At 41.9% G+C, this 27,344-nt stretch overlaps 1 protein-coding gene across 1 annotated transcript in view; it reads right to left on the reverse strand.

Annotated features, from left to right (window-relative positions):
• Positions 1-27,344, reverse strand: part of MPPED1 (metallophosphoesterase domain containing 1) — a 571,670-nt gene that overhangs the window by 82,993 nt on the left and 461,333 nt on the right. Inside the window, exon 6 of the mRNA XM_085650550.1 lies at positions 23,335-23,448. Coding sequence (XP_085506676.1) covers positions 23,335-23,448 — 114 coding nt within the window. The remainder of the gene's footprint in view (positions 1-23,334; positions 23,449-27,344) is intronic.

Below are 27,344 nucleotides of genomic sequence, written 5' to 3' on the forward strand. Positions count from 1 at the left end.
CTATTCTCGCCTCGGTGCCTATTCTAATCACGGGCCCCACGCTGCAACTCTGGGCAATAGCTTGCTTAGCCTCCACACCGGCCCCAACAGCGCTAAGGATGCCTGGCTTCACCCTGGGGGTGCCCAGGAGTGGACACTTCACAGGGAAAGCCAGGAGGGGTTCCACAGCGGTATGAGTATCAGCGCCAGGAAACCGCAAAGGCGACACCGCAAGGTGGCCGTCTGGTGACAGTGCGCTCTATAAGTACCTTGACATTTACATTTACATTTAAAATCACTTGTGTGTGCTTATATCCTTGTTGGTGCTTTCTTTCAGGTTCTGTGTGTGCATGGGTATTATTAAGGAGCGGATCCAGTTGAGGACTTAAGGGGATGGGATCAAATCAGACTTTATCATAAAGAGGTTACCCCCAAGACCATCAATCTGTTAGTATTCAGCTAGAAAAAACCAATAACTTGTTTCTCCAAACGTCAATGACTTGACTTGTACTAATTTAGAAAATACTTCAGTGGTGTACACAGCAAAATTTGGATTGTGCCAATAGAATTAATCATAACATAGATCTTGGAATCAATAAATAACTAGGATTATACAAGGTATCATCTTTCATATTCCTTTCATTTTTTTTTATACACAAGACAAATATTGTAGATGTACTTTTAGACACACCCTCAAAAAGGGTTTACACTTATAACTACATTGATTTGAAACAAAAACATGTACAAACCAAAATACAATACATCACATTAAACATTGAACTTACAAAGCAATTGGTCAAAAACATAAATGGACAGGATTAAGAATCTAGTGTCCAACACTGTCAAATTACTGGGGCAAGTCTCAATTTTCACCCTCTTATCTGCAGTCTGAGCTAGTACTGCTTGGCATTATTTTAAAAGGTGGTCAGAGCTTGTTATGCACATGGAATCATGGATTTAGTAATTGATAGTACACACATATATGCACAAATGTATTAAGCAAGTGACATCTCTTGGCCGCACTCTTAAATGCGCCATACGCCTTTATACAGTAAGTGACCGCTCTTGGCTGCGCTCTTAAATGTGCCATACGCTGACGCGTTTCGACCTTCACGGTGGGCCAGTGGTGTGTTTAAAAGAAGGTCTTCCTCAGGGCTGTGAACTTTGTAGACACGTGAAAACTACTGGAATCAGCTACTTTTCCAGAATATCTTGAGCATTTCCTTGGTTCCTTGGTTCATGGGTCATTCCGTATGTTAATTTCAGCATTTGACCCTTATGCCCGGGGTAGAATTTGGCACGTCCAAGAAAGGGTTGTTTTGTACCTTGGATCCTACTTGAATTCAGATGGTCAGCCAACTCGGGAAACCAATTCTCTGTGTGGTTCTGGCATTGACAAAAAGCCCTCATCTGTAGGCATATGCTTTGGTATGCCTCATTAGTAAGGACTGGGTAAAGGAAGAGCGAGGTAGAGATAATGCCCTAATTACGTACCGGTAATTCTCATTACTCTTAATCCTACTCATCCTTGAACCAGTCGTACTTCCCACTCACACTCCCGTTATCAGGCCTTAGTGGTGCTTGGTATTTCAGGATGTGCTAAGATAAGGTTGAATTAATTATAGACCTTAGCTGGAGGGTGGGTGGGGTCAGCAGGCGTTTCCTGTTTTGTTTCCTGTTACTGATTGGTCAATATCTCATTAGTAACGGCTGGGTCGAGGACGAGTAGAACTAAGATTAATGAGAATTACCGGTAAGTAATCAGGGCATCATGCACAGGCACCGCTTTGGCAGCCATGTTTAAAAAAAATGTATCCCACTATTTATGGGAATGGACTGAGACTAAAGTGATTCTCAAATTTCCAATTTGTTCTTGAACTGTAAATGTAAACAATGCATTCACCAGGAGCCGAGAGACACTGTATGATGATTATGGACAAATAGTAGTCCTACTTCTAGATCCATGCCCTCACTGGTGCATCTCAATTCCAACAAAGAAATCATTAGCGCAAGAGCTGCATCTCTTCCAACCATGCAAATCCTCCAACAAACAGATTATTTACAACAGTGTTGGACCTGGCCCTTTTAGCAGGGTTATCCCCAAAATTTTGCCCTCTTCTGCCTATTTTTTCTGACCTGTTTTTGCTGGTTCTAGGACTCTGGGCACTTTATCACTGCTGACCAGTGCTAAAGTGCATATGATCTCTGTCTAAATTGTATTGGTGATTGGTTTATCCACGATTGGCATATTTTATTCACTAGTAAGTCCCTACTAAAGTGCACCAGGTGTGCCCAGGGCCTATAAATCAAATGCCACCAGTGGGCCTGCAGCACTGATTGTGCCACCCACATGAGTAGCCCTGCAAACATGTCTCAGACCTGCCACTGCAGTGTTTTCTTATGCTGTTTTAAAATGCCATTTCAACCTCGCAATTGCGCCCACTTGCTAGGCCCAAACCTTACTGTTTAATACGGCCAGGTCTGGGGGCTCAGTGCACTAAAGCAGCCCCTGCACGGGCCTGTGTTCGACCTCATGGTCACAGGTTCAAATCCCGGCAGGTCCACTCAGCCTTTCATCCATCTGAGATCGATAAAATGAGTACCATTGAGTTGGGTAACAATAAACATCTATTATTCAGCACCAAGACACCTACGGGTAATCGTGCGCTTTACATATACACCTGTTAAGTTATTACATGTAAGGCACCCCTAAGTTAGGCCCAATGCAGCCCCATGGGCAGGGTATTTGAAAGGTACGACATGTACTGGTGGGATTTACAAGTCCAGATTGTCAGGATTCGAGCGTGATGCGCCTACCTAGGGATTAACAAACTACATTTCCCAGAAGGTTTGCTCAGGAGGGGGGTTTTAGGTGCTGGAGTCGCACAGGAAGTTGCGCGTAATCCTTTCCGTTTGGTGTTCTCTCTCAGTTGATAGAGAGAAGGATCTAGAAGGCGTCGTTGGAGGGTCTCGTGTTTCTAGAGATCCATCTTTGATTCTCGTTTACAGCCAAAGAAGACCGTGAGTTCTCTGGGGTATTTTGGTAGGGAGCGGAATACTGCGGTGGACACAACCGCGTATGTCCGTTTCCTTATAACTGTGAGCCCTCAATCCATTTCGGCTGCCAGCGGAATACAGCGGTGGAATCTAACAGCGTATTACCGTTGTGGTTTGCTACCAAGTTTTGGCTTTCATTTGGGGGGGGGGGGGGGGGGGGTGGCGGTCACAACCGCGTATTACCGAGCGCACTCTCATTTCTTCTTTTGTTTACTTTCATTTTCTGCAGCGGAATACTGCGGTGGTCACAACCGCGTATTGCCATGTAAGCTGGATGGATATCTTTCTGTTCTTGTACTCTGGATATGACTTTGACAAACTTGCCTGGGAATAAAATAGATACATTCCTTTGTAATTCATGAGGAAACTTTTGCAAGATAATAGCCTCAGCAATTATCTTTTGGATACTTTATGCTCAAGTACGGAGGTGAAGTCAACCCAGTATCACAACATTACTGCTGGGGTGCTCTTTGATAAAGTCGTTTGTTCTAAGGCAATCTTATGGGACAGCTATTGTGGGTAGGTTGTAATATGATTGGACACATATCTAGAACAGAGGGAGTAAAGGGGTTGGAGTAATACTTGTGAAGACTTTCATTACAGGTAAACGTTTACAAAGCGTGCTGAGGCCCATTTACAATATCATCTGCTGTATTTCTATCCAGGTACACCTATGCTACATTACTAGCAAGAATGATATGAGAGTAGACAGTATTCTTGTGTTAACCCATTGTCTTTGTTGTTTCAGGTTCTATTCCCATGCTGTCCCTTCCCCTTCCTTTCCCTCACTTGATAGTTCGAACGCCCTGTAGATATCTCTATATCAGGGACTTGGTAATATCAGGAGGTGGACCATTTATTCAGCTACGACTGAATCCTGCGGAGCTGGGCCTGACACAGATAGTGAAATAATGCTAATTTAGTTTTTCACTATTACAAGGACTTTCTCTCCCATAGGGTAACATGGGGATTGTCTTGAAATACCTTTTAAGTGTAATTTCTCATTGGGAGCAGATAGAGATTTGGAGATTGGGGTCTCTGAACTCACAATTTGAAAAGTATATCTTTTCGTGAAGTTGTTTTTTAAACGGAAAAACTAAAAACAAACGATTCAAGCTGCAGAGGCACGTGACTCAATTCTGTTTTCGAAAACAATAAATCAACCTTTTTTCAAGGATATATCAGCGGCAAAGATAGATACGTTAGTAATTCCAGATGAATGGTTGATGCACTTTGAGCACATTTGTAACTCTAATAATGAGACCCTCGAGAAAGATGTTAATAGTAATCTCATTCTAGTTGATAGTGTTAAGACAGCACCCATTACCTTAGATGAAATTAAAACTGCCCTAAACAAAAGTGCAAATGGTAAGCTGCAGGCCTGGACGGGGTACCTATTGATGTTTTGAAATCTAATATAGATTATTGGTCACCAATTTTATTAAGTGTTTTTAATGCTACACTAGGAGGAGTGTTCCCTGCAACCTGGGTGGAGAGCATCATTGTCCCTATTTTAAAAAAAGGTGACAGAGGGAACGCAAAATGCTACCGACCCATATCCCTTCTCGATTCAACATCTAAATTGATGGGCTGGGCAAATGAGAATAACATCTTAACCGATGCCCAGTATGGATTTAGAAGGGGTATAGGGACGGTAGAGCAATGCGTAAACCTTGAGTTATTAATAGGGAAATGTACCCTTGCCAAAGAAGGTCACCTGCATCTCTGTTTCGTTGACCTCACTAGTACCTTTGATCTAGGTAATCAAGCTAAACTGTGGCAAACGCTGCAAGGGATGGGTGCACCACATGAAATCATTATCTATCTATCACAACTATATTCCTTTTTAACTTCGAGTTTGTTTTGGCCCAAAAGGCGAATGTACTTCTGGTTTTAGAGTTACCAGTGGGGTACGGCAAGGTTGTGTCCTTGCACCCCTTTTATTTTCCCTCTATATTAACAATGTCGACCTATCCCTGCAGAGTTTAAGTGCTGGTGCCCCTAGAGTTGGTACAAGTGTAAACCCAGTACTCTTATATGCAGACGATGCAGTCATATTATCAATGACTGCAAACAGGCTCCAGTGCTTAATAGAAAATTTCACACAATTTATGACTGCAAAAGACTTAAAACTGAATCTTAGAAAAGCCTTTGTCATGACCTCTGGGAAAAGCAGAGTAAAGAGTAGGCAACATCAAGTGGAAGGCATCTGCATCAAAAGAATAACATCTTTCTCTTATCTAGGTATCCTTTTTAATGGAAATGGTCCTTGGGGCGCACACATTGAATATGCAAGCTAAAGATCTTACGAGCGAGCAAGGGTATTTTTCGATTTACTACAAAATTGGGCAATAAGCCTGTGAGGGAAATCCTTACACTATACAGGAGTAAGTGTATGGCAGGCTTGTGTTATGGAGCAGCACTCTGGGGGAGAGCAAATACCACTCTGCTGCAAATCCAGGAAAATACATTTTTAAAAAGGGTCTTAGGTGTTCCCAAGTCAACTGCCACATACATGGTCCACAAGGAGCTATGTGTATCTTATATTAGCGATTTTATTAGCACAGTAGCCCTCGCTCTGGCATCGGATTTGGACCAAAGACGAGACTAAGGAAATAATTAAGGATTGCATAGCCCTTTGAGTACAGCAAAAAAATTCCCTGGTTACAGTATATTTTTAACCTTTTAAAAAAACGTAAGGTGGACACTGATTCCAATGATCCAGAGTCCATCCAGGATTACAGTAAAAGGGATTTAAAGATGAGGCTAGTTAACTCAAGAGATCTGGTAAGAGATGCAGGTATAGGCTTTAGGCCGTGTGTTAGATCATTTTGCGAAGGCCCTCTCTGGGTGGGTATCCAACTGCATCTTATCTCTGTAAGAAATTTACAACACAGATTTTATCAAACAAGGCTGATGTTGGGCACCCTACACTACCAGATTGCATACCCTAAAATGTAAAAGTGGAGCCATAACCTCCCAAATTGTCCTTGTGATGGAAAATCCTCACAGACTGCACTGCATTTTATACTTTTTTGTAGTTTTTATCGAGATATTAGGAAATCCGTCTTAAGACCTTTATTTTTAGCTAACAGATTGTACTTTTATAAACCCGCTTTCAATGGTATTTATAGCCTAGAAAATGATAAAATCTGCAATGCAGTTATAGTCTTTATACAAATGTCAATCAGGAGAAGAAAGGATACTTCCCACCTGGAAACCTTAACATATGAAAGAATGTAGGTTTCCTACTACTTGTCTAGGCTCCAAACATTCTGTTAAAAAAACTCGTTATTGCACTTTATACATGCACTTTACCCCCTCCAGAGATCCATCTATATAATTATTGTGACTATCAACTGAGATGAAGTTTTATCGCATTTTGTGACTGCGAGTTTAAATAAAATAACGTGTTATTGCACAGTATACATGCACTTTACCCCCTCTAGAGATCTGTTTACATAAATGTTGTGACTTTTAATTGAGATGAAGTATTATTGCACTTTGTATTGTGACTACGAGTTTAAGTTTACATAATCATTGCCTTTGTAAGGTAGAGATGTGTTTTATACTCTTTTAGTCTGAGTATTAGTTGGTATTGAATTGTTTTTTAACAAGTGTATTTTATTATGTTTTTTTTTAAATTTACTGTGATTAATAATGGCGTGGTCACGAGTATAGATAATCAAAGAAGGATCGTTGACATGTACAGCTGTTTTTATGATTAGAATGCTTTTATGGTTGTATATTATATACCGAATAAAGCTTTAAAATGATTGAATGATATATATATATATATATATAGTAAGTTGATATTTCACACATGTATTAATTTATCAATGTATATATATTTTAGATTGATTGCAATGATTTTTGTATGTCGACCAAGATTTCTTTTATGTCTATGCATCAGTTCATTTTGAATTTCAGTCACATGTTTTGCACTAGCACTTTAAAATGGTGAAAGAACTCCACATGCGTGTCATGTGATCAAGGGCATTCAGTTGCCCGAAACGTGTCATGGCGGTGGTGCAGGGCATTTTTAAATACACATATACGCACCATCAACGGGTCTGCATTCGTCTTCTTTGGGACTGAGTGGTCTTCGCGGCGAAGCTAGCAGTATATATATGTATATATATATATAAAGAAAACAGAGGTTCAAGTGTTGCTCTGGTTAGATGACAATGTTGCTTGAAAAATGTCTCCCGCGGTCCAACTGGTTCCCCTAACAGCACTCAACCTCCAGTCCAGCTGAAAGCAGATTTTCTTTCTGGTCCTGCCGAGTCAGAGCGTTTCCATGTTTCCCTTCCAGCAAGAGCACGGGCAGGAAGAAATAATTGTGCTCTCACCCAGCGGGAGCTGTTCTGCTCCTGCCAAATTGGAGCACTGAAGATTTCCCTGCCCATGCCTGATCATTGTCCTGGTGGATGGGGTCCCCCGAATTCCAAATTGTATCAGGCTCAGGGGATGGAGTCCCCTAGAACATGGCTCATGTAGGTAGGCCTCCCACTCTCCCCAAAATACAGCATAGTGGGGGATCACATAGATGGGGTCCCTGGGGCCGTGCCATGGCTCGGGGAGGGGACAACACTGCTTTTCTGCTTTAGATTTACCTCTAACCTCAGTGCTAGAGAATAGTTTGTTGCATAGAAATCTAAGAAAGAACTTCTAGTGCTCTTGCCTGAAGATCCCTTTTGGGGCTATTGATGGGTATCTGGGCATTATGGCTGGTGGCGACCAGGCACAGACGGGTTTGCCTTTAGTATGCCGATGCACCCGTTGTACAGATACATAGTGCCCGTCTCTAAATAGGTATAAGCCGGGTGGCACCTTAGAAACTAGAGCGTGCCTTGGCAATACCTTTAAAATGGCTGCAGCCAACTAAATATTCTGCTAGGCTCATGGAAAAATGTCCTACCTAGCTGGCAGAATAGATCTGAATATGCGGTAAAAAGGCTTACCTAAAGTACAACGGTACTGGCAGCAAATAATAAAGATACTGAAACTGAGCATTTCTAGATGCCAATAAAACTGCTTCTAAATAAAGTGCAGTCCTGCTTTCTCCATTGTAAATGGAGAGGTAGAAAAGAGTTTCTGATGCACAATGCCTGCCTCTAAATAGGTATAAGGTGAGCAGCACCTTCATAACTAGTGTGCTCCTCCCCAATACCTCCAAATGGCTGCCACCAACTGCATATTTTGTTCGGCTCGGGAAAAATGGCCTGACAGGTCAGCAGAATAGAACTAAATAAATATACAGTATAAACGGTTCACCTAAGGCGCAACAGTTCTGGCAATAAATGATTAAGAGTGATTCCCTAGACCAATAAAACCGCTTCTAAACAAACTGCAGTTGTGCTTCCTCTATTATAGCAAGAGAGATACCTGGAAAGGCACTCTTACGTCATTATACAATGGGTTGCATTATGATAAAGATGGGTCCCAGTATCACTAGGACTCCCTGAAACTCCATGAACCGCCAGTAGGATACAATGTTTTGACTCCATCATGACATAGATGGTCCTTACATGCCAGGATGACATCAGATGAAATATTGTACCTAAAGCAGTATAGTCCTAAACCTGAAACACTGAAGCTGGGCTGAAGGTTCATGGCATTACTAATCACATGAGCCACATACTCACATTCATCACGCCCACATACATATTTCCCTCATTCACTGATTGGCCACATACATGATCCTTCAGAGAAAATCAACCCTGCTAAGTATCGTGCATCAGGGGTTATTATTATAATGCATTTTGATGCGTGTCCCCGCATTCCCGAACTAAAATGACTTCTCACGCATTTTTACCTCCTCTGAACATTGTTCATGTGCCTTGATTTCAGCCTGTTCAGCCTGTGAGAGTCAGCCCAGGGAAAAGATGACTATGGTTTCCATAAAAACCTGTCTGGAGCCACCTTGTTGCAATGTATCAACACTTCTGGAATTATCCCAGCTCCAGTCACACAGACTGAGCAAAAGCTCTTAAACCCAAGTTTTAAAGGTGCACGAGAGTCTGTGTATGACAGAGCAGTCACATAGCAGCAGCAGGTCGATGAACACTGTAGATTCGCAAGTGTTGACATTTCATATTTTACTTCATCTTGCATACCCAAGTGTATATGCTTTTACTGGATGTGTGTCTTTAGTTTATTTCCAGGTTATGTGATCATACATTCCAAACCTCCTGATTTAGGGGTCCATTATGATGTCGGGCGGATCGCCACCGATCCGCCTGACATCTTTCCCCGCCCACCCTCCATTTACCCCCCGCCATATTACAATGGCGGGGGTTACAGCAGCAGTCGGAAAGACCACCCGCCGCATCTCCGCTGGCAGGCAATCGTTCCGATTGCCTGCCTGGCGGAACTCGGGCCTTATATGGTGCATCCATATCAGGATGCCTGGCGGAGAAGACCTTTCCATTGCAGCGATGCTGCCATGGAAAGACATGCAGGAATTGCTTTGGGGGCCCGTTGCGGGCCCCCAGGAGGTTGGGGGCTGCACTTGGGGGGTACCTATGGTACCCCCCTACATTGGCCTGCACAAGGCCTGCACAAGGTGGCAGGCACCACGCGGTGCCTGTCACGTTGTGCACGCGTAATGGGTCCCTTAGATGGGAAAATACCTATTATAAGGCTAGTCTCCCACCTCCAGATTCCTGCATGCAGAAACCCAATCCGGATTACCAAATCACCTGCTGGAATCAAGGCACCTGGAGCTCGGAAATATATATTCTGAGCACAAACGCTTTACCCTAATCGAGTACATCAAGACTGGTCCTGTATTTGTACTATTCTGATGAGCTGCAGCATACAATGTTGTCGGCTGTGTGTTACCGGGAGAAATAAAACCCGGAGTAAAAAAATCCACCAGGGAGCAAGGAGGAAGGCATTCCTGACCAGTCTTAATGTACACGATTGAATCAGATATCGATGACTTTGTCCTGCGTCATGGCATATTAGAATAATATCAAGAGCGAGATAATTAACTGGTCATCCCTTTATCTTGGGTCCTGATGAGGCCTTAAGTTTATTGAAGGCTGAAACGCGTCAACCATTCCCTTTGAGAGAAGTAAAATCCTCAGATGAAAAAGATGAATTAATCAACCTTAGATGAGGAACTAAATCAGAAGGCCTAAAGGAAAAAACTGTGGACCCCATTCATTATATGTCTTTGGTTGGATTATCAACCAGTATGGAGGACGAGTGTAACCAACATTGTAGATGTGAATTATGATGTAAAAAATATCTCCAGGAGAGGCCAAGAGTGACCTGGATTTGGTTTGTTTTTTGTGGAATATATGGATGCATGCTTACTGATGAGGTTGATAAATGTTTGTAAAAAACTATTTATTAAAAAAAACGCAAAATAAAAACCAAACAGCTCCAACGAATAGATTTGGAAATATATGGTTTTATGATTTTTTTTAGATATATGTCGCCATCATTAATTTGAATGGCTTTCCAGACACACTGAATGTGCGTGTGAAACGTTGATAAAAAGTTATTCTTGCACTTACTTTTCTCTTTATTGTATGGTCTATTAGCCCAAGAGTGGCTGTGATTTGGGCCTCACCCTATTTTTTTTAGTAGTTCCTCTAAAATATTGGCATGTATGTGTGATTCTTGTATAGTGCTTAAACTCTGAACTTAGGGGGTCATTATGATGGCGGAAGGACTGCCACCGCCGGGCCCGCGGTCCTTCCGCCATCACATAGTGATTTACACACCGCCAAATTAGGATGGTGGTGGGTACCGTGGCAGACACAAAGTCCGTCTGCCGCTTCACCGCCAAAGGCAATCACACCGATTACCTGGCGGATGGTGCAGGATCACTAATACGGTGGCTGTGCCTAGCCTAGAAGGCACCGTCCACCAAATTAGGATGTGGGTTGAAAAAGGCCTTTCCAAGGAAATGCTGGTGGGGATTGGGTTTGGGGGCATGTTGCGGGCCCCCCTTGCTTGGGGGGAGGTGTCGCTGCACTGGGGGGTATCCCCTGCATTTCCATGCACCAAGTGGCAGGCACCGCGTGGTGGCTGCCACATAGTGCAGGGAAATGCAGTGCAAGCACTTTTAACATTGCGGACGGTGCTGCAGTCAGCAGTACCGCCCTCAATGTTAAAAGCCCTGGATGCGCCAGCCAGTATGGCAGGTGCATCCTAATCACAGTGGTGGGACCGTCGCATGTCTGCGGGCAGTCCCAAATACCGCTACGATGGCGGGCGGACCAAGTCCGCCCTTCATCGTAATAAGCCCCTTAGTCTCCTCTATGTATCTGGGTAAGTTCAGGTTATGGGTGGATGTGCTTGATGCAGCACAATTGAGAGTGGCGGATCAAAGCATGAGAGCTTTTAGCAATGCCTCCTGGTGGGTCATAAAGGTATTCACACAACATGCTTATCCAATTATTGACCTCAGCCAATAATCGCACACAGCAGAATGATAAACTCTACACTTGTAGTAATCTACTTCTTATACATTCCCCAAGAGTATATGAATTTTCTAGATGGGGTATTTCTATTTTTTTTCATCCATCATGTGATACTTGTATAGTGTATTCTACAAACAGGTTAACTGACAGAATATGGACACCTAAAATATCCCCATACCACAATATTGAGTTTTAAATATCGATGTCAAAAATATCGACATCCTATATTTATAACGGTAAGTACAAAAATATCGATGTCAAAAATAAAGTACAAAATAGTGTATATATATATATATATGTAATGAAAAATATTAAATATTGACCTTCATAATTTTTTTTAGATGTATTAAACATTTTAACAAATATAACAAATGTAATTGAAAAAAGTTAAATACACATATAATAATTAATATGTATACATATATTTACCTTAAAAACAATTAATAAATTATTAATTGTAATTTATTTTATAATTGTAAAATTATATAAACATTTAACAAACAAATATATATATACATACATATACCAATAACATCTATTAAAAAAAACATTATATTAAAATAAAAACATTAAACTATTTAAAAATCTTTAAACTTACATTTCCCACTCCAGTGAGTGCAACAGCAGGGAAAGTGTTGGATAGCAGAGGGACAAAATTTACTATTCCCACTCCAGTCAATGCAATAGTAGGAAAGGTGTTGGATAGCGGGGGGGGGGGGTGTAAAATTACTATTCCCACTCCAATGAGTGCAACAGTAGGGAAAATGTTGGGTAGCGGAGGGATACCATTTGCTATTCCCACTCCAGTCAGTGCAACAGTAAGGAAAGTGTTGGATTGCAGCGGGGTAAAAACTAGCATTCCCTATCCAGCCAATTCAAAATTAAAAAAAAAACAAAATAATAATTTAAAAAACTAAATAAATAAATAAATCTGTTAAACATTTAACTACAAATATACATACTATTAAAAATCCCAAAACATAAAAACATAATATACTGTTAAATACATATGATGAATACCAACAAATATTATATTAAATAAAATGTAAAAAACAAATTCAAACAAATAAATATTTTTAATTAGAAATTATTTAGAAACAAAAACGTTAATTATTACATAAATTTAGTTCTTTTATTTCCTACCCTATAACATCACACAATTCACAACCCATATCTAAATTTTAAAAAATTTACTTCCATAATTACCATAATTATCAATTAAAGAAATATTAATTAAAAGATAAATTAAAACATATACAAATTAATTAACTTCCCAACCTTCACTCCTATAATCAACACAGCCCACAGCTAAGATTACACTATAAACAAATTAATTACAGAATTCAAATTTATTTTAAGTGAAAAAAACTAATAGTATTTAACAATTAATAATGAAGTAAGTAAAAATAATTAACTCCCCGCCCTTTATCCCTATAAAACTGAAAACCCACACAAAAAAATAAACAATTACCCTTATTATCAATTAATTAATTCATATTTATGATCCACTAATTATTAATTAAACATAAATTACTTACCACCTTTTATCCCTATAAACCCCACAACCCACACCTAAAATTACAGAATTTCCATATTTGATTTTCAATTAACTTATTCATATTAACAACTAATTATTAATAAATTAAACATATACTACTTCCCACCCTTTACCCCTATGAACCTCACAACCTGCATCTAAAATTAATTTACCAATTTCCATATTTAATTTTCAATTAATTAATTATTAAACAACTATTCATTAATTAAAAATAAATTACTTCCCACCCTTTAACCCTATACACCCCACAACCTGCACCTATTTTTTTATACCAAATTACCATAATTAATTACCAACTCATTGATATTAAGTAACCAATTAATTAATAATAAATTACTTCCCACAATTAGCACTATAAAATCTCAATTAAATAAATATGAATAAAGAAAAAAAAATTATTATAAATAAATCACTTCCCACCCCTATAAACACACAACCCGCTACGGAATTAAAAAACGCAAAATATAATTAAAATAAAATTGATAACTACAAAAAATGTAACACATAATAAAAAACAAACAATACATATTCAGAAAAACACATCACATACATTTAAAATATATGCTAAAATACATAATACTAATAAAAAAATCGATAATATAAACACCTATATTTTTGCAAACAATAATATTGACTGGTATATTTTTAAAAACTATATTTCTTACCTTAAAATCGAGATTCTTGACCACGATATTCTTGCTGCCGCTATTTCTGTGTCACGATATTTACTACTCGGTATTTGTTTAAGTCGACATTCGAGTCATCTCTAGCTATCTGGATAAATTCAGGTATAGAGTGAATGTGCATGATGGGGCACAAATGTGAGCTCTGGAGTTCAGGCTGCAGTCAGTGAAAGCTTCCCACAGTGTCTGTACGCTGGCCACGTTGTTTGAGGTACATGCTAGTCACACATGTTGCGATTTTAAAAGTATGAAAGTGGAACTCACCGCACCAAACTAAGGAAAAGAAAATGTTGTATTTACAGATGAAGTCAGAAAGCGTAACCCCTCCCAAGCGTGCAAGTTCCCCCCTTCTTTATTGGCCATACCATGCATCATCCCCCCTTCACATCATTCAGGGGACACTGATTATGGTGCATAAAGGCTGTAGTTTATTTCAAAACATGGATCACACATTTCACAACTTACTGGTTGGTCATATGAGACCCATGTTTGTTTAATACATATTATTACACTTCTCAATTAAACATGGTCTTAGTGGTTTATCTCTATTTCCGGCTGACAGCACTGACCCTGCGCGATGGCCCTTTTTCCAGGTGTCTCGGGTTTTAGGCTTACCTTGCTACCGACCTTGTGGGCTGCCATCAGACCAGGCCAGGGCTGCAAGTGGCGTTCCGTTTCCCTGGACCCTTTATTTTTTTCTTTTTGCTCTGAAGTTTTATATAGCACAAACTTGATCCGAAATCCTGTATCAGAGCATTTTAAATGAGCACCAGTAGCGTTACATAAGGACACATTCATTTTTGTTAGGCACGGGGAGATTAAGTGATTTGCCCAGAATCACAGGATGCTGAGCGTCGTTGCCAAGACTAGAACCTGGTTCCCCAGATTTGAGGTCGACCGCCCTAGCTGCTAGGCTACATCCTCTCCCCATCGGGTATCAGTGCGTTTACATGAGCACTAGTTGACCACTTGCTTTCTTCACATGTCCCTGCCGTGTGGCATCCCAAGGACAATGATTGAGCAGCTCATCTATTCTTGCTGCCATTGTGTGCTGTTACCTGTTCCCCCCATGTCCCTGCCATGAGGCATCCCAAGGACATTGTTTGAGCAGGTTACTCTATCTGCCCACTTTTGACCTCCTTGGCCTCCCCACCCTCCTGTCTCAATTGGGTGGTTCATGGTTTCAAAAGTCGTGCCCAATCATTGTGCTCTTTTTTCGTTGGCTTGGCCCGCAGTACATCCTGCTGCCGGTAGGGGTTCCATGCCGGCCCCTATCAGGTCGGGCTTCGCCTCCCCGGTCAGTTTCACATGTGTGTATGGGTGAGGATGGTGAAAAGATGACACAAGTATATGCAGAAGGACAGACTGAAAAGACAGTGGAAGGAGAAGACATGTGAGACAAGCAGATGGAGCAATTTAGAAAGATTTGAGGTGAAAAATGTCATAAGCGGCAAACAGAGTAATAAACTAAAGAGGAAAGTGATGTGAAAAGAAGAATAGGAGTGACTTAGAGTGTTGGCCCTGGTCCTCTAATAGGGTCACCCCAAAGTTTTTGCCTTCATGCACTTCCTTTGCTGAACCCATTTCTGTTGGCTTTTAAGACTCTGGTGCCGATTACGATCCGGTAAAATAATTCCCCGTACGACTCGAATCCGGTCTTTTTACCGTACGAATCGTACAAGTGCCGTACAAACTGGCAATCACGATTCGCATGGTAAAAAGCCCATACGAGTCGCATTGGGAACAATTCCCCACACGTCCTCGGGTCGGAAAAAGTGTCCGACACGTCCTCGGACGATTTACCGTACAAACGTGAAAAGCGAAGTCCGACCGGGGAATCACGATCCATCCCGGGCGTCCGAATGTACAACCGTATGGTTAAAAGACCGTCCGCACCGAACTCCTATAGCAACCATGGAGACATCCAAACAGGTGCCCGGTACGTGCCGTACCCCCCCCGCCCCCACATGTACGCGCCGTACCCCCCCCAGCCCCCGCATGTACAGCGCATGTATGTACACCCGAGTACGTCTCGAACCCCCCCGTGTATGTACACCCGAGTACGTGTCGAACACCCCCGTGTATGTACACCCGTGTACGTTCGAATCGTACCCCCACCCGTGTATGTACAGTGCGTACCCCCAACACGGGGGGTTCGACACGTACTCGGGTGTACATACACGGGGGGTTCGACATGTACTCGGGTGTACATACACGGGGGTTCGGCGCGTACAGTTCGACACGTACTCGGGTGTACATACACGGGGGGGTTCGACACGTACTCGGGTGTACATACACGGGGGGTTCGGCGCGTACATGCGGGGGCGGGGGGGGTACGGCACGTACATGCGGGGGCTGGGGGGGGTACGGCGCGTACATGCGGGGGCGGGGGGGGGTACGGCGCGTACATGCGGGGGCTGGGGGGGGGTACGGCGCTTACCGGGCCACCTACTCTGGTCGTTTCGCGCCGTACTTCGCATTTCCGGCACTTTTTGGGTGCCGTAAAAATATTGCCGTCCGGACTGCTGTCGGTTCGAATCGTAATTCCTGGGTCGTGAAACGCTGCCTGGAAGCGTCCCGACGTCACGTCGCAGCATTCCCGGATCACATTCGTATGCATTTTTTCGTCGGTCGGTGTTTTTTACGATTCGTACGGAAATGATGTTTCCGTGCGAATCGTAATTCCATGTTTGTAATGTTTTACAACCGGGTACGAGTCGGACGGAGAATACGCTCCGACCGACGGTTCGTACCCGGTTTTTACCGGATCGTGATCGGCACCTCTGTGTACTTTACCACTGCTATCTAGTACTGAAGTGCTTTTCCTCTACTCTTAAAACATGGCAAAATTGGCCTACACTTGATTGGCATATTTACTTTAATTGTAAGTACCTTGTATATGGTACTATATGTACCCAGAGCATGTAAATTAAAGCTACTATTGGGCCTGCATCATTGTGCCACCCAGTAAACTAACACTTTAAAACACGTCTCAGGCCTGCCATTACAGCCTGTAGTGCAGCTTTAAACTGCTATATCACCCTTGGCAAATTAAACCTTTTGCCAGGCCTAAACCTTTTTTAACACATATAAGTCACTTCTAAGGTAGGCCCTAGAGTCACTTAGGCCCATAAGTTGTATTTACGTTTTACATGCTCTGGTAGTGAAAAGCTCCTAAATTCATTTTTTCTATTATAAAGCGTATCTCTCCCATTGGATAACATTGGCTTAATTTATTACATTTAATAAATGTTAACGTTTGACTGTGAGCAGATATGAATGTCAAGTTTGGATTTAAATAGAATTGTATTTTAAAAACCTCTTTAATGCTAAAGTTGGATTTTAGATTACAATTTTGAAAATGCCAGTTTTTGAAAGTTAGCATTTTCCAGCCCAAATGTTTCTAAGGCCTTCTTGGAGTTTCTATAGTGTCATGTGATCATGTGTAGAAGGACCTTTGTTTTCCTAGGCGGACTCCTTACAAAGTTACATAAAGTCTATGAAGCAGTGCGTTCAGTTAACAGTTGCATGCTGAAGAATAAAGACAATTATTACAGAGCTCCGTGTGTGGCGTAGTCATCTGCATGCTTCAAAGCTGGGGTGAACGCTACAACCAGCAACGAGTAGGGGACACGTGCCCCAAAGAAAGAGACTGCTCTCTCTAAGAATTTGCAGAGGTCAGGCAATCTGCTGTGTGTGCCACGGTCACCGCAAGGAGCACGCTATTGTTGGTGTATGTGGAGTCAAATTGCCACCCTAGCTCGTACAAGGCCCTCGAAGGTGGTGAAGGCCCTACTAAGGAGCACTGTCAGAAAGCCTGCCAGAAGCCTACTGGTAAGGCCAAAAGAAGAGATTCTGAGCTATAGAGCAACACAGAGCCATTATCCACACAAAAGCAGAAACACTAATGGCAGTGACATCCAGGTGCAAGAAAGCGCTAAGGGCGCAAAAAACGTTACTCATCATCAAGAAAGATGATGGCGGCGTAAGACATCAGCTTGGGCGGGCCGAACCTGATGTTAGCACATGGCTGATACTTACAGAAGGTGCAGGTCCAAGTGAGCAGCAACCCTCGGTGGAATTGCATATACTTTCACCACAAGTCCCAATACAAGTTATGACGCTGCTGTGCTCCTGAAATCACCACACCATTCAATACCGCCAGAAAGCAGAATATTGGCATCAGATGGCCTACATGGATCGAAACGTTCGATGACTTCATAGAATCTCTAGACAACGTAGAGGACAAAAAGATCATCAAATACTTAAAGGATCTTGCAGGTGATGGTGTGAAAGAAGTGATAAAGAAAATATCACAAGCTAATTAAGGATCGGACCGTCAAATCAAGGAAACGTTGGAAACAAAGTTCAATCCAATGTTCACTATCAAAGATACATTTTCAACCAGGCAAGACAGCTGGCTGGTGAAACAATGGAGGAGTTAGTTGAAAGACTTGATACCATCATCAAGCATTGCAAGTTTAGTAAATTAAATGACGAAGAAGCCATGTGTCTCAAAGTCATCGTTGGTTGCCTCTCCGGTTCATTTAGACGACGCATACTGCGAGAGACGCTCAGTCTAGAACAGGTACTCATGGCTGCGTGATCTGAGGAACTTGCCGATCAACAGGCTGCTGATATGGAAGCTGGAATAACCCAGAATGAATTAGTGTTGATCATGAAAAGTATACGGACACACATAGTGGAGGCCCAGAAGACGATTTCTCAGAAGAAAAAGAAATTGTGTTTCCAATGTGGATTCTCGTTTTCAAACAAAGGTAAATGTCCTGCCATTGGACAGATATGAAAAGGCTGTGGGAAGAGAAATCCATATCAAAACGGTCTGCAAAGCAAAAGAGAAACTAAGTGCCTCACGATGAGAAGAAAAAATGGGCACCAGAACGTTCCAGAAGCATTCTAGCTTTGTCCAAACGGCAACATCAATTGAGACAAACAGTGACTAACTGAAGTCGATCGTCATCAAAGTAATCTTCCAAAGGATCTTCAGCGTCATCATCGCGCGACAGTGAAGAAGATCGGTGTGTAATGGTAATGTCGACCTCAGAAAAGCATGCACATATAGGATTGGAAGATTGCAAAGAAGAACACATGAAGTGACCCAACTCATTTGGCCGATGCCCCAAGATCATGCTAAAGATGTATGACTGCCCTGCAACTTTCATTATAGACAGTGGCGCATCGATCAATATCATGCTGGCAGAAAAATACAATGAACTGTTTCTGGTACAAGTCTAATGCCATTGCAAAGTCAACCCTCATTTGTAGCGACTATGAGGCATAAGAAAATGACAGTACAAGCACCAATTCATGTTCTTGAAGGTAATTCATTGAGTGTGTGTCTACTCAGTTTCATCACTTCTGCTGACATGGGAGGGATACCCATCAATTACAACCTCAATGCATATTTGAAAATAGTAAGTCAATTTCCGTCATTATTTCATGGACTAGTGAAACTTAAGGCAAATACTGCTGGGGGTCAGGACTACACGGAGTCCAAAGCACAGGCTCAGGAATCATCACTAAGCATATGCAACTGCAAAAGTACGTGGTGCACAGGGGTTCGGGTTGCACGGTCCCCATGAGGGATACTGGTCTCAGAATGGCTGAGAGGGCAGATCAACCTCAGGGACCTTCAGGAACCCACCTCCTATGTTGCTGAAATCTTCGGAGTCCTCAAGAGCTCAGGAGAAGCAAACCGGTCAGATGAGTTTAGGTGCCTGATTTTGCAGGGTAGTAACTCCTTTACTCCAAGGGAGATTCTTCAGTCGTCCAGCATCGTGCAGGCAGGCAAAGTACTTGGTTTCTTCTTAGCAGAATCTTTTTCAGGTAACATCTAAAGTCCTGTAGCCAGGTTACCCCTTTATACCCATGGGAAGGGGTTGAACAGATTCTGTGGACCCTCCTAGGGGAGGGGCAGGCCAGAGGGGTGGCTACACCCATGTCCTAAGTGCAGTTTCGCGCCAGAGCAGGAGCAAATGGCTCATGGAACTGGTTTGAGCTGGACTATGCACAGGGACACCAAAGGTACCCCCAGTGCAGACTTTCTAGTACTCTAAGAGTGCACCCACCCAGCATCAATACACTAAATCCTGTCTGGGAGGTGGTTGCACCTCCCTGTGACAGGATGCCTATTGTCCTGCCTTCCTCTGCGCAAGCTTGGCTCAGCAGCAGGAGAGCAGAATTGTGTTTGTGGCTTGAAGCATCCATTTTGCGCTGCCCAGGTCGAGAAAGCTGGTACCGGGTATACAGGTGACCCATATATGTCCCTTCAGAAGGGTGGAATCATACCTCCCCCGCCAGTTACTGGCGGGAAGGTATGATTCCAAGGTGTTTGACACAAAGACGACATGTTTCTAAGCAGTCGTTTTAAAGTTAGCATTTACTGTGAGGTTATAATGCACTTAAACATATATGTCTGGCTGCATTACAGACAACCCCGGAGAACAGTCTCCGAAGGCTGCAGAGGGGCTCTGCTCATGCAATGGGCACCCTCTCATGTAAAAATCATCACCCTGCCTTCAGGATTGTTAAGGCCTGCCATAGAGGTGACTGATAGCTTTTTAAGTGTAGTGATTTAGATAGATATAGTGAACCTATATCTTAAATAAATGGTGCAAGCACCAGTTTACACAGTCTGCTGTAGCAGGCTTGTTGTGTCAATTTGGATGGCCTCTCAGGGGTGGCACAATACATGCTTCAGCCCCTGGGAGGCCTCTGGGGTAACTATGCCCTGGGTACATGGTGTACCATATACTAGGGCCTGATAAGGGTACCCCAGAATCAATTCTGGAGTGTACCTAAAGTACTTGCATAACAATTTACAGGAGAAAGCAGATAGACTGCGATCCTGGATAGCAGGATCCCAGTCAGACTAGGCCAGAAACAGCGTGATATCAGCAGAAAGTGTGGGTAACCATAAGAAGCAGATACTACTTTCCTACAGCCATGGCCAGCTTTTGCTCCAGACACATTCATGACTTTGCCATGGTGAGTGCCCCATTACAAGAGTTGACATAGAAGAATGCTCCCTTCCAATGGTGCTCTGAATGTGATCGAAGTTTCAAGAAAGTCAAATATGCAATTGAAAATGCTACTGACATGGCTTACTTTAATCCAAAGTTACATACTGAGATTGTTGTAGACGCAAGCCCAATGGAGTTGGGCGTGATCTTTGCTCAACACAATGGACATCCAAATGCTCAGAGACACTTTTTTATGCCAGCTGAAGTCTATCTCAGTCTGAATGTACTTATTCTCAACCAGAAAAAGAGAGTCTGGCTGCAGTGTGGGCTTTTAAACATTTTCATGTGTTTTCGTACGAAAGAGTGCCGTTACAGCTTCACAATGCAACGACTAAAGCAGCTGAAGGATACATTATTTCATAGTAAAGGTCAGCACCCCTGCAGTTCTATCCATTGAGCAGATCCTTGCTGCTACTAATCCAGAGACATGCTCACACTCAAGGAGACAATTGCAGCGCAATCATGAAGAAAACATACTTGCCCTCTCACTGACGACGTTGAATATCAAAAATTCAAGAATGTGCAGGAAGAACTTTCTATCACTCAAGAAGATGTTATACTGAGAGGTTTGAGAATTGTCATACCTGAGAGCTTGAGACAACAAGTTATTGACCTGGCACACAAAGGACATTGTAGCCAGCAATAGAGCCCTCAGAGTTTTGCCTGAACTCCACATTCCCAATGGAGCGTGGAGTTTGCAAAACTCCCCAAACTCCGCTGGCGGAGCGGAGTTCGCCGCCCGGGGTTGTTTATCATTGACCACACATGGCAAACCCATCAAGAAGCTGGATGATATTTTTACAGCATGGGGTGTTCCCTCCATTCTCAAATATGACAATGGTTCAGCCTTCAATAGCAAAGAGTTTAAGGACTTTCTTAGTCGTTTAAACTAGAAGATTCCCCCAATTCAAATGTGGCACCAGGTAAAAATTATAGACCCCCAGAGTACATCTTCAGTAAACTCTAGTACCTGCAGACATTACTGATGAAGGACTGCTTTATTCACAGGAAAAATGCCCTGCTGCTTGAGGCTTGCCTTGTTCTCCAGAGAACTGTTCTGCTTCTTGAGGCCTGTCCTTCTCTTTTTGAAGGAAGACTGGACCTGTTCCCTTCATCCCAGGCTACCTAAGTGACCCCAAAGGTCAGTTGGCTGACCTTCTGTTCTAAGCTCTACAGGGACACAACATGCTCCAGGGACATACGACTGCCCAGCTGACCTGCTGCAACCGGACTTACCTGAACCTGCAACTGGACCTGCTCGAGCTCTGCTGGCCTATATTAGAGTGAATCTCTGATCCCCAAGAGGTGCCTCCTCAGGGCCTGGACCCTTGGCTAGCATCAGGGTACACTTCGCTACAAAAAAGGAAAAAACCTTGAAGAGCTGCATCATTTGCGACAGACTTTGAGAAGGTAAAATCTTTTGCTGGACTAACCAAGCCTCTGTATCCAGCCCACGCTCCATTGCGTTCGGCCTTATTTTGCGACTTTTCCCCGGTCCAGCACAACCAGATGACTGCAAGTGGCGCTTTGTGCTTTTAGACGCTGTACTTACCTAAATCTTTGAAAATCAATATCTCCGGTTCTACTGACTGGATTCTTATCATTTTGGTCTTATTTTATTTATTTAAATGTACTTTATTTTCCTAAATTGGTTTTAGGATTTTTCTTCTGATGTATTTTTACTTTACTACTGTGTGTGTGCTGCATAAATACTTTGCACAACGATCCTACGTTAAGCCTGACTGCTTTTTGTCCAGCTATTACAGGTTAAGCACAGCTTAACTCAGTGACGTTTTTGGTTCACCCTGACAAGGATTGTAGTTGTTGCTTGAGAAGAGTTTCACCTTCCCTCAACCAATAACCCGATTTCTCACAGACTGACTCTAAAACTACTGTTTGTACACACAGTTTAGTAATGCTCAATTCACAGTCCAACTTTCTCAAAATTTAAACATTTTCTGTTCTAATGATTCACAAAAACATAATTGTTATTACTCATTGATCGGATAATGCTTACAAGCATTCGCAACACCAATAGGTCTAGCTTGTGTAGAGCATGTGCTTGCAGTTGTGTGGTAGACCTGAATACAGTAATAAAACTCACAGGGAGGCACTAAAATACTAGTCATTGCTTTGATTTACACGTGAGAAAGTGTCTCTCGAAGTCTCACACATTGACAGTAGAATGTCACTCATACGCCAAGTAAAACTATAGGAATTTCACACGTAAGCACTCTGAAATCTTGGCAGCTATGCACAAATATGCAAAGCTCGTCCATCAACTACCAAGTACTTCCACAAAAAAAAGTGCTAGATCTATTGTGTTTGCCAATTCTCTGTTTAGATTTGTCACCAGTAAATGTGTGTTCCTTCTCTTGCATTTTAGCCATATTTTGTGTATAGCTGTCTTCCTTCATAATATAATCTAGCTTTGGTTATTTAGAAACCACATAATCTTCATTGTTTTCGTATTTTTTAAATAACTGTGTTAAAAAAAGAAGGAAGTCACCTCCCAAAAATTAATAAGACACTTCAAATAAGTAGTAAAAATTATGACATGGAAGATTTCTGACCTTCATGAATATGTCCAAAGACATGGAGTCTTGGTTGTACTCTTCGCTGGATTGTATTCAAAAGCTCTACACAGCCTACACGTTGCATTTTTCTTGGTACCCAGTCTAGAAACCCTTGAAATAAATCACACACACCAAAGAGAAAAACCATGAGTGCAATTAAGAACATGCATAGGATGCATTGTTAGAAAATGCTTTGCTTCAAATGACTGTGTTTTTAATACATCAAAATGATTAACAGAGACTGAATCCTATACCAGTTTACAAATGCCAATAAATTAGAAAGAATTATTTTACACGCAAGTATTGAAAATACCTTACCAATACTTTGTTCCACATTTATACATATTAACAAGAACAACAACGGCAATCAGCTCATTGCTTCATGCATCTGATGAGTATGGCATTAATCAACACCACATTTAAATATAGAGAAAAGGCTGTATATTTGCATTAACCACTACTTTGTAAAACAAAATCATATTTGACACTTAACCAACACATAACAGTCAAAACTTACCCCTGTAATCTTAGAACCAACAGAAAGAAAGAGGAAGGCGCAAGAATGGGAAGGGTACCTTTTTGTCAGACATTTATAACTAAACGCCTTAAGTTTTTTCAATGGCTATCTGTTTTTATCAACACCACTATCTACCTTACTTGTGATGGTGATAGTAAACTCCAGTTGTGCACAGAACAATTGCCTGATGACCTCTATCTGATTTGAACCTGTTAATACTCTACATTCACCCCCCACCCCCAAAGCAACCAATTAACTTCTTCTGCTGTAGGCATCTGGACAACATTCCAATTCTGGGTGCCTAGTGCTTCCTATAATGTTGCTAGTAAACTTTCTTGTGTGCCAACCCAGTGTAGATTTATGTGCATCATAGAAGGACTGCAGTACCTAAGCAGGAATCAGAGGAATCGCACTAGAGCACTAAGGAAGCTGATCTTTTCGATTCGTGCCATGGGATGTAATAACACGCACCACGTGACCGAGCAAAGTTCTAGAGCTTGCTGACACGCCCAAACTCTAACGCACCCGATATTTTGTTTAAATTGAGAACAAAACAGATGGCTCTCTGCAGCCAAGGAGAGAGCAGGGCCAGAAACAGTTACGATATATGACATGGCACTCTTCGCGACGTGAGTATCAAATTACGACAAAAACAATTGTATAGGCGGAGCCTTCGTAGTTTTAGTTTACATTTTTTAATTTGAAACAGCAGCTCTACAGCATAAGGATGCGTCCTCTCAGGTCTCTGCATTCCAGCAACTGTCTCCTCCAAGTCCAGTTCAATGGAACATGGCATACAGAGAATGTGCATGGAATGGCAGAGACTTTACAAAGGTAAACACAATATGGCACAATACAAAGCTTACAGTATGAATAACAGAATACACAGCAAAATATATACACAATAAATATTTAAATCCTAAAGTGATAGACACAACACATCTTCCCTCTTTCTTGAATGAAACATTCCAGAAGATATTACACAACTTCTTAACACAAAACTCTTTCAGCCGCTTCAGCCCTAGACTTACCCTTTTATTGCGTCCATCCTTCTGTCCCTGTATACACATTTCCTGAACTTCTTTTCTGATCAAAAACCTCTTTATAAGCTTGATGCTTACCGATTATTCTCTTCATAACTTCATTAAAAACACTTTGATATAAGTAGATTGCAATAACCACTCTGGATTGCATTTTGTCCTCAGACCCCTACCTTGCATCACTTCAAAAAGGGACAAACCTAGTGCCTCGTGGGTTGTGGTTCTGTAAGGCCAAACCGTTCTTAAAAACTTGAACCTCCCAAACCTCACCATTTGTACAAGCAATTTGAATGGCACTCTTCAACACTTAGTTAAATCTCTCGATCATGCCATTCCCACTAGGATTATAGAAGGATGTGGTTCTATGCTTCAATCGTAACCTCTCAAAATACTTTTTGCCTAAATTACACATATATTGTACTGCATTATGGCAGACAATCTGAGCAGGAAGACCTTTCTCCACAAACGCTCTGTCAGAAAATTTCAATACTTCAGCTGAACCAATTCTTTCAATAATTTTAATAACTGGCCATCTGGAAACCATATAAATTAATACAATAATATTCTCTGAAGGTGTACCAATGGGACCTATATTATCTATGGCTACTGTGTGCCATGGTTTCTCAGGAACGATTGGTTCACACATGTTGGCTCTTATGGTGCTCAAAGACTTGTTAGAATTGACACACCCCATACAATCCCTGGCCATGCTCTCCATGTTTTTAACTCTTTGTTTAGTTTTCACTATCCCACAATGATCTTCATGGCACAATTTCAAAATACTGTCCCTGAGCCTGTATGGGGGAATGGCTCTATCCCCTCTGAAAATGGTCCTGTGTGCTACCGTCAATTCATTTTTAGTTTCCTCCAAATTTATCAAATTCTTCAGTATTTTGTATTTATGTGGCCAACCTTCCCTTACCCCACACATTGAGTTGTTATAAGTCCTTGTCCATACAATATTCATCTCTTCATGATGCTCATTTCATACTAGATATACCTTCATCTTGGATTAAAGTAACTTGTAATTCATCCCACTAGTTCTTCTCACATTCCAAGATGTCCATAGGCATGCGGGCTAAAAAGTCAGCCAAAATATTGCTTTTCCAAGGTACAGATATGATTAAATAAATGAAATTTTGCAACCGCATTGACATTCTCGCAATCCTGGCAGAACCTTTGTAAAGTCCTTCTGTGGTTAAGAGTTTAACCAAGGGTTTGTGGTCACTCCGAAGAATGCATTTCTTGCCCAGACAAAAGATCGAAAATGTTCAAGAGCATTGACTCGTTTCTTTCTCTATCACTGAAAACTTCTCTTTAATGGGTGACAAAGCATGGGAATCAAATCCTATTAGAGTCTCTTTACCACTTCCATCAATTTGTGTCAATACTCTCCCTAATCCTTTGTTTATTGCATCCACAGTGACCACATTGGTTAGATTGGAATCAAAACAACTTAACATGGAGGCCTGCACTATAGCAGTTTTTATGTCGGTGAATTCCTTTTTGCAATCTTCTAACCAGGAAAAACTCACTTTACTTTTGAGCAATTGTCAGATATTGTACACTGTGCTTGAAAATCCTTTAACAAATTAAGCATCAAATTCTACCATTTCTAAGAAGGATCAAACTTCCTCCTCACATGATGGGTGTGGTGCATTCGGTGTGGCCTCAACCAACTTGGGCTTGATTGCTACCCCTTCACCACACAAAAAATGTCCAAGATATGTTACGGATTGCACCCCAAACTTTCACTTGGTATGCTCAACAGTTAATCACTTTGTGAAGTGGGCACACTGTACCAGTCCAAACAACCCCTTATTGATGATAGGTTAAAGACAACCTTTATTGAAATGTATCATAGTGGTAGCTATGGAGAGCAGCCTTCAGGCTAAGTTTTGAAGGAATGTAAAGCAGCTTGTTTTACCAGTCTATAATCTCTTGAATGGCAAAATGAAAGACAACCACACCAGATTTATATATATAAAATATATGTATTTATTTCTAATCACACCCTCCTAGTCTCTTAATGAGGCTAGAGGTCAAAACACATAAGTTACACTTCAAATATGACAGTAATAAGCACAAATACACGTCAGGCCCTAGTGGCGAGCCAAACCATATACTAAAATAGTGGTATAAGAACCACGACTTAACTAAACACAAGGCCTAGAGCCTGTAGAATCGCTGGGACCCCAAGGAACCACCCAAGGTAGTGACACAGGGGACCCATGGGGGCCGTGTGCAGTGTGAGAACACAGCCGCGAGCTCCCGTTAGCTTCTATGGGGAAAGTCACGGTTAGACTTTTAAAGATTAGGGACACTTAGAAACGAGTCAGGACCAAACCCTTTGGGACTTAGGAAGTTCTAGGGTCAACACACACGGGAGCACCGGAGTACTCGAGTTACCTCACCTAGGGAAGCCGGGTGCATAGGTGTCAAAGGGTGTC

Source organism: Triturus cristatus, chromosome 4_1 (assembly GCF_964204655.1).
Source record: "Triturus cristatus chromosome 4_1, aTriCri1.1, whole genome shotgun sequence".
In the NCBI taxonomy this organism is placed as follows: domain Eukaryota; kingdom Metazoa; phylum Chordata; class Amphibia; order Caudata; family Salamandridae; genus Triturus; species Triturus cristatus.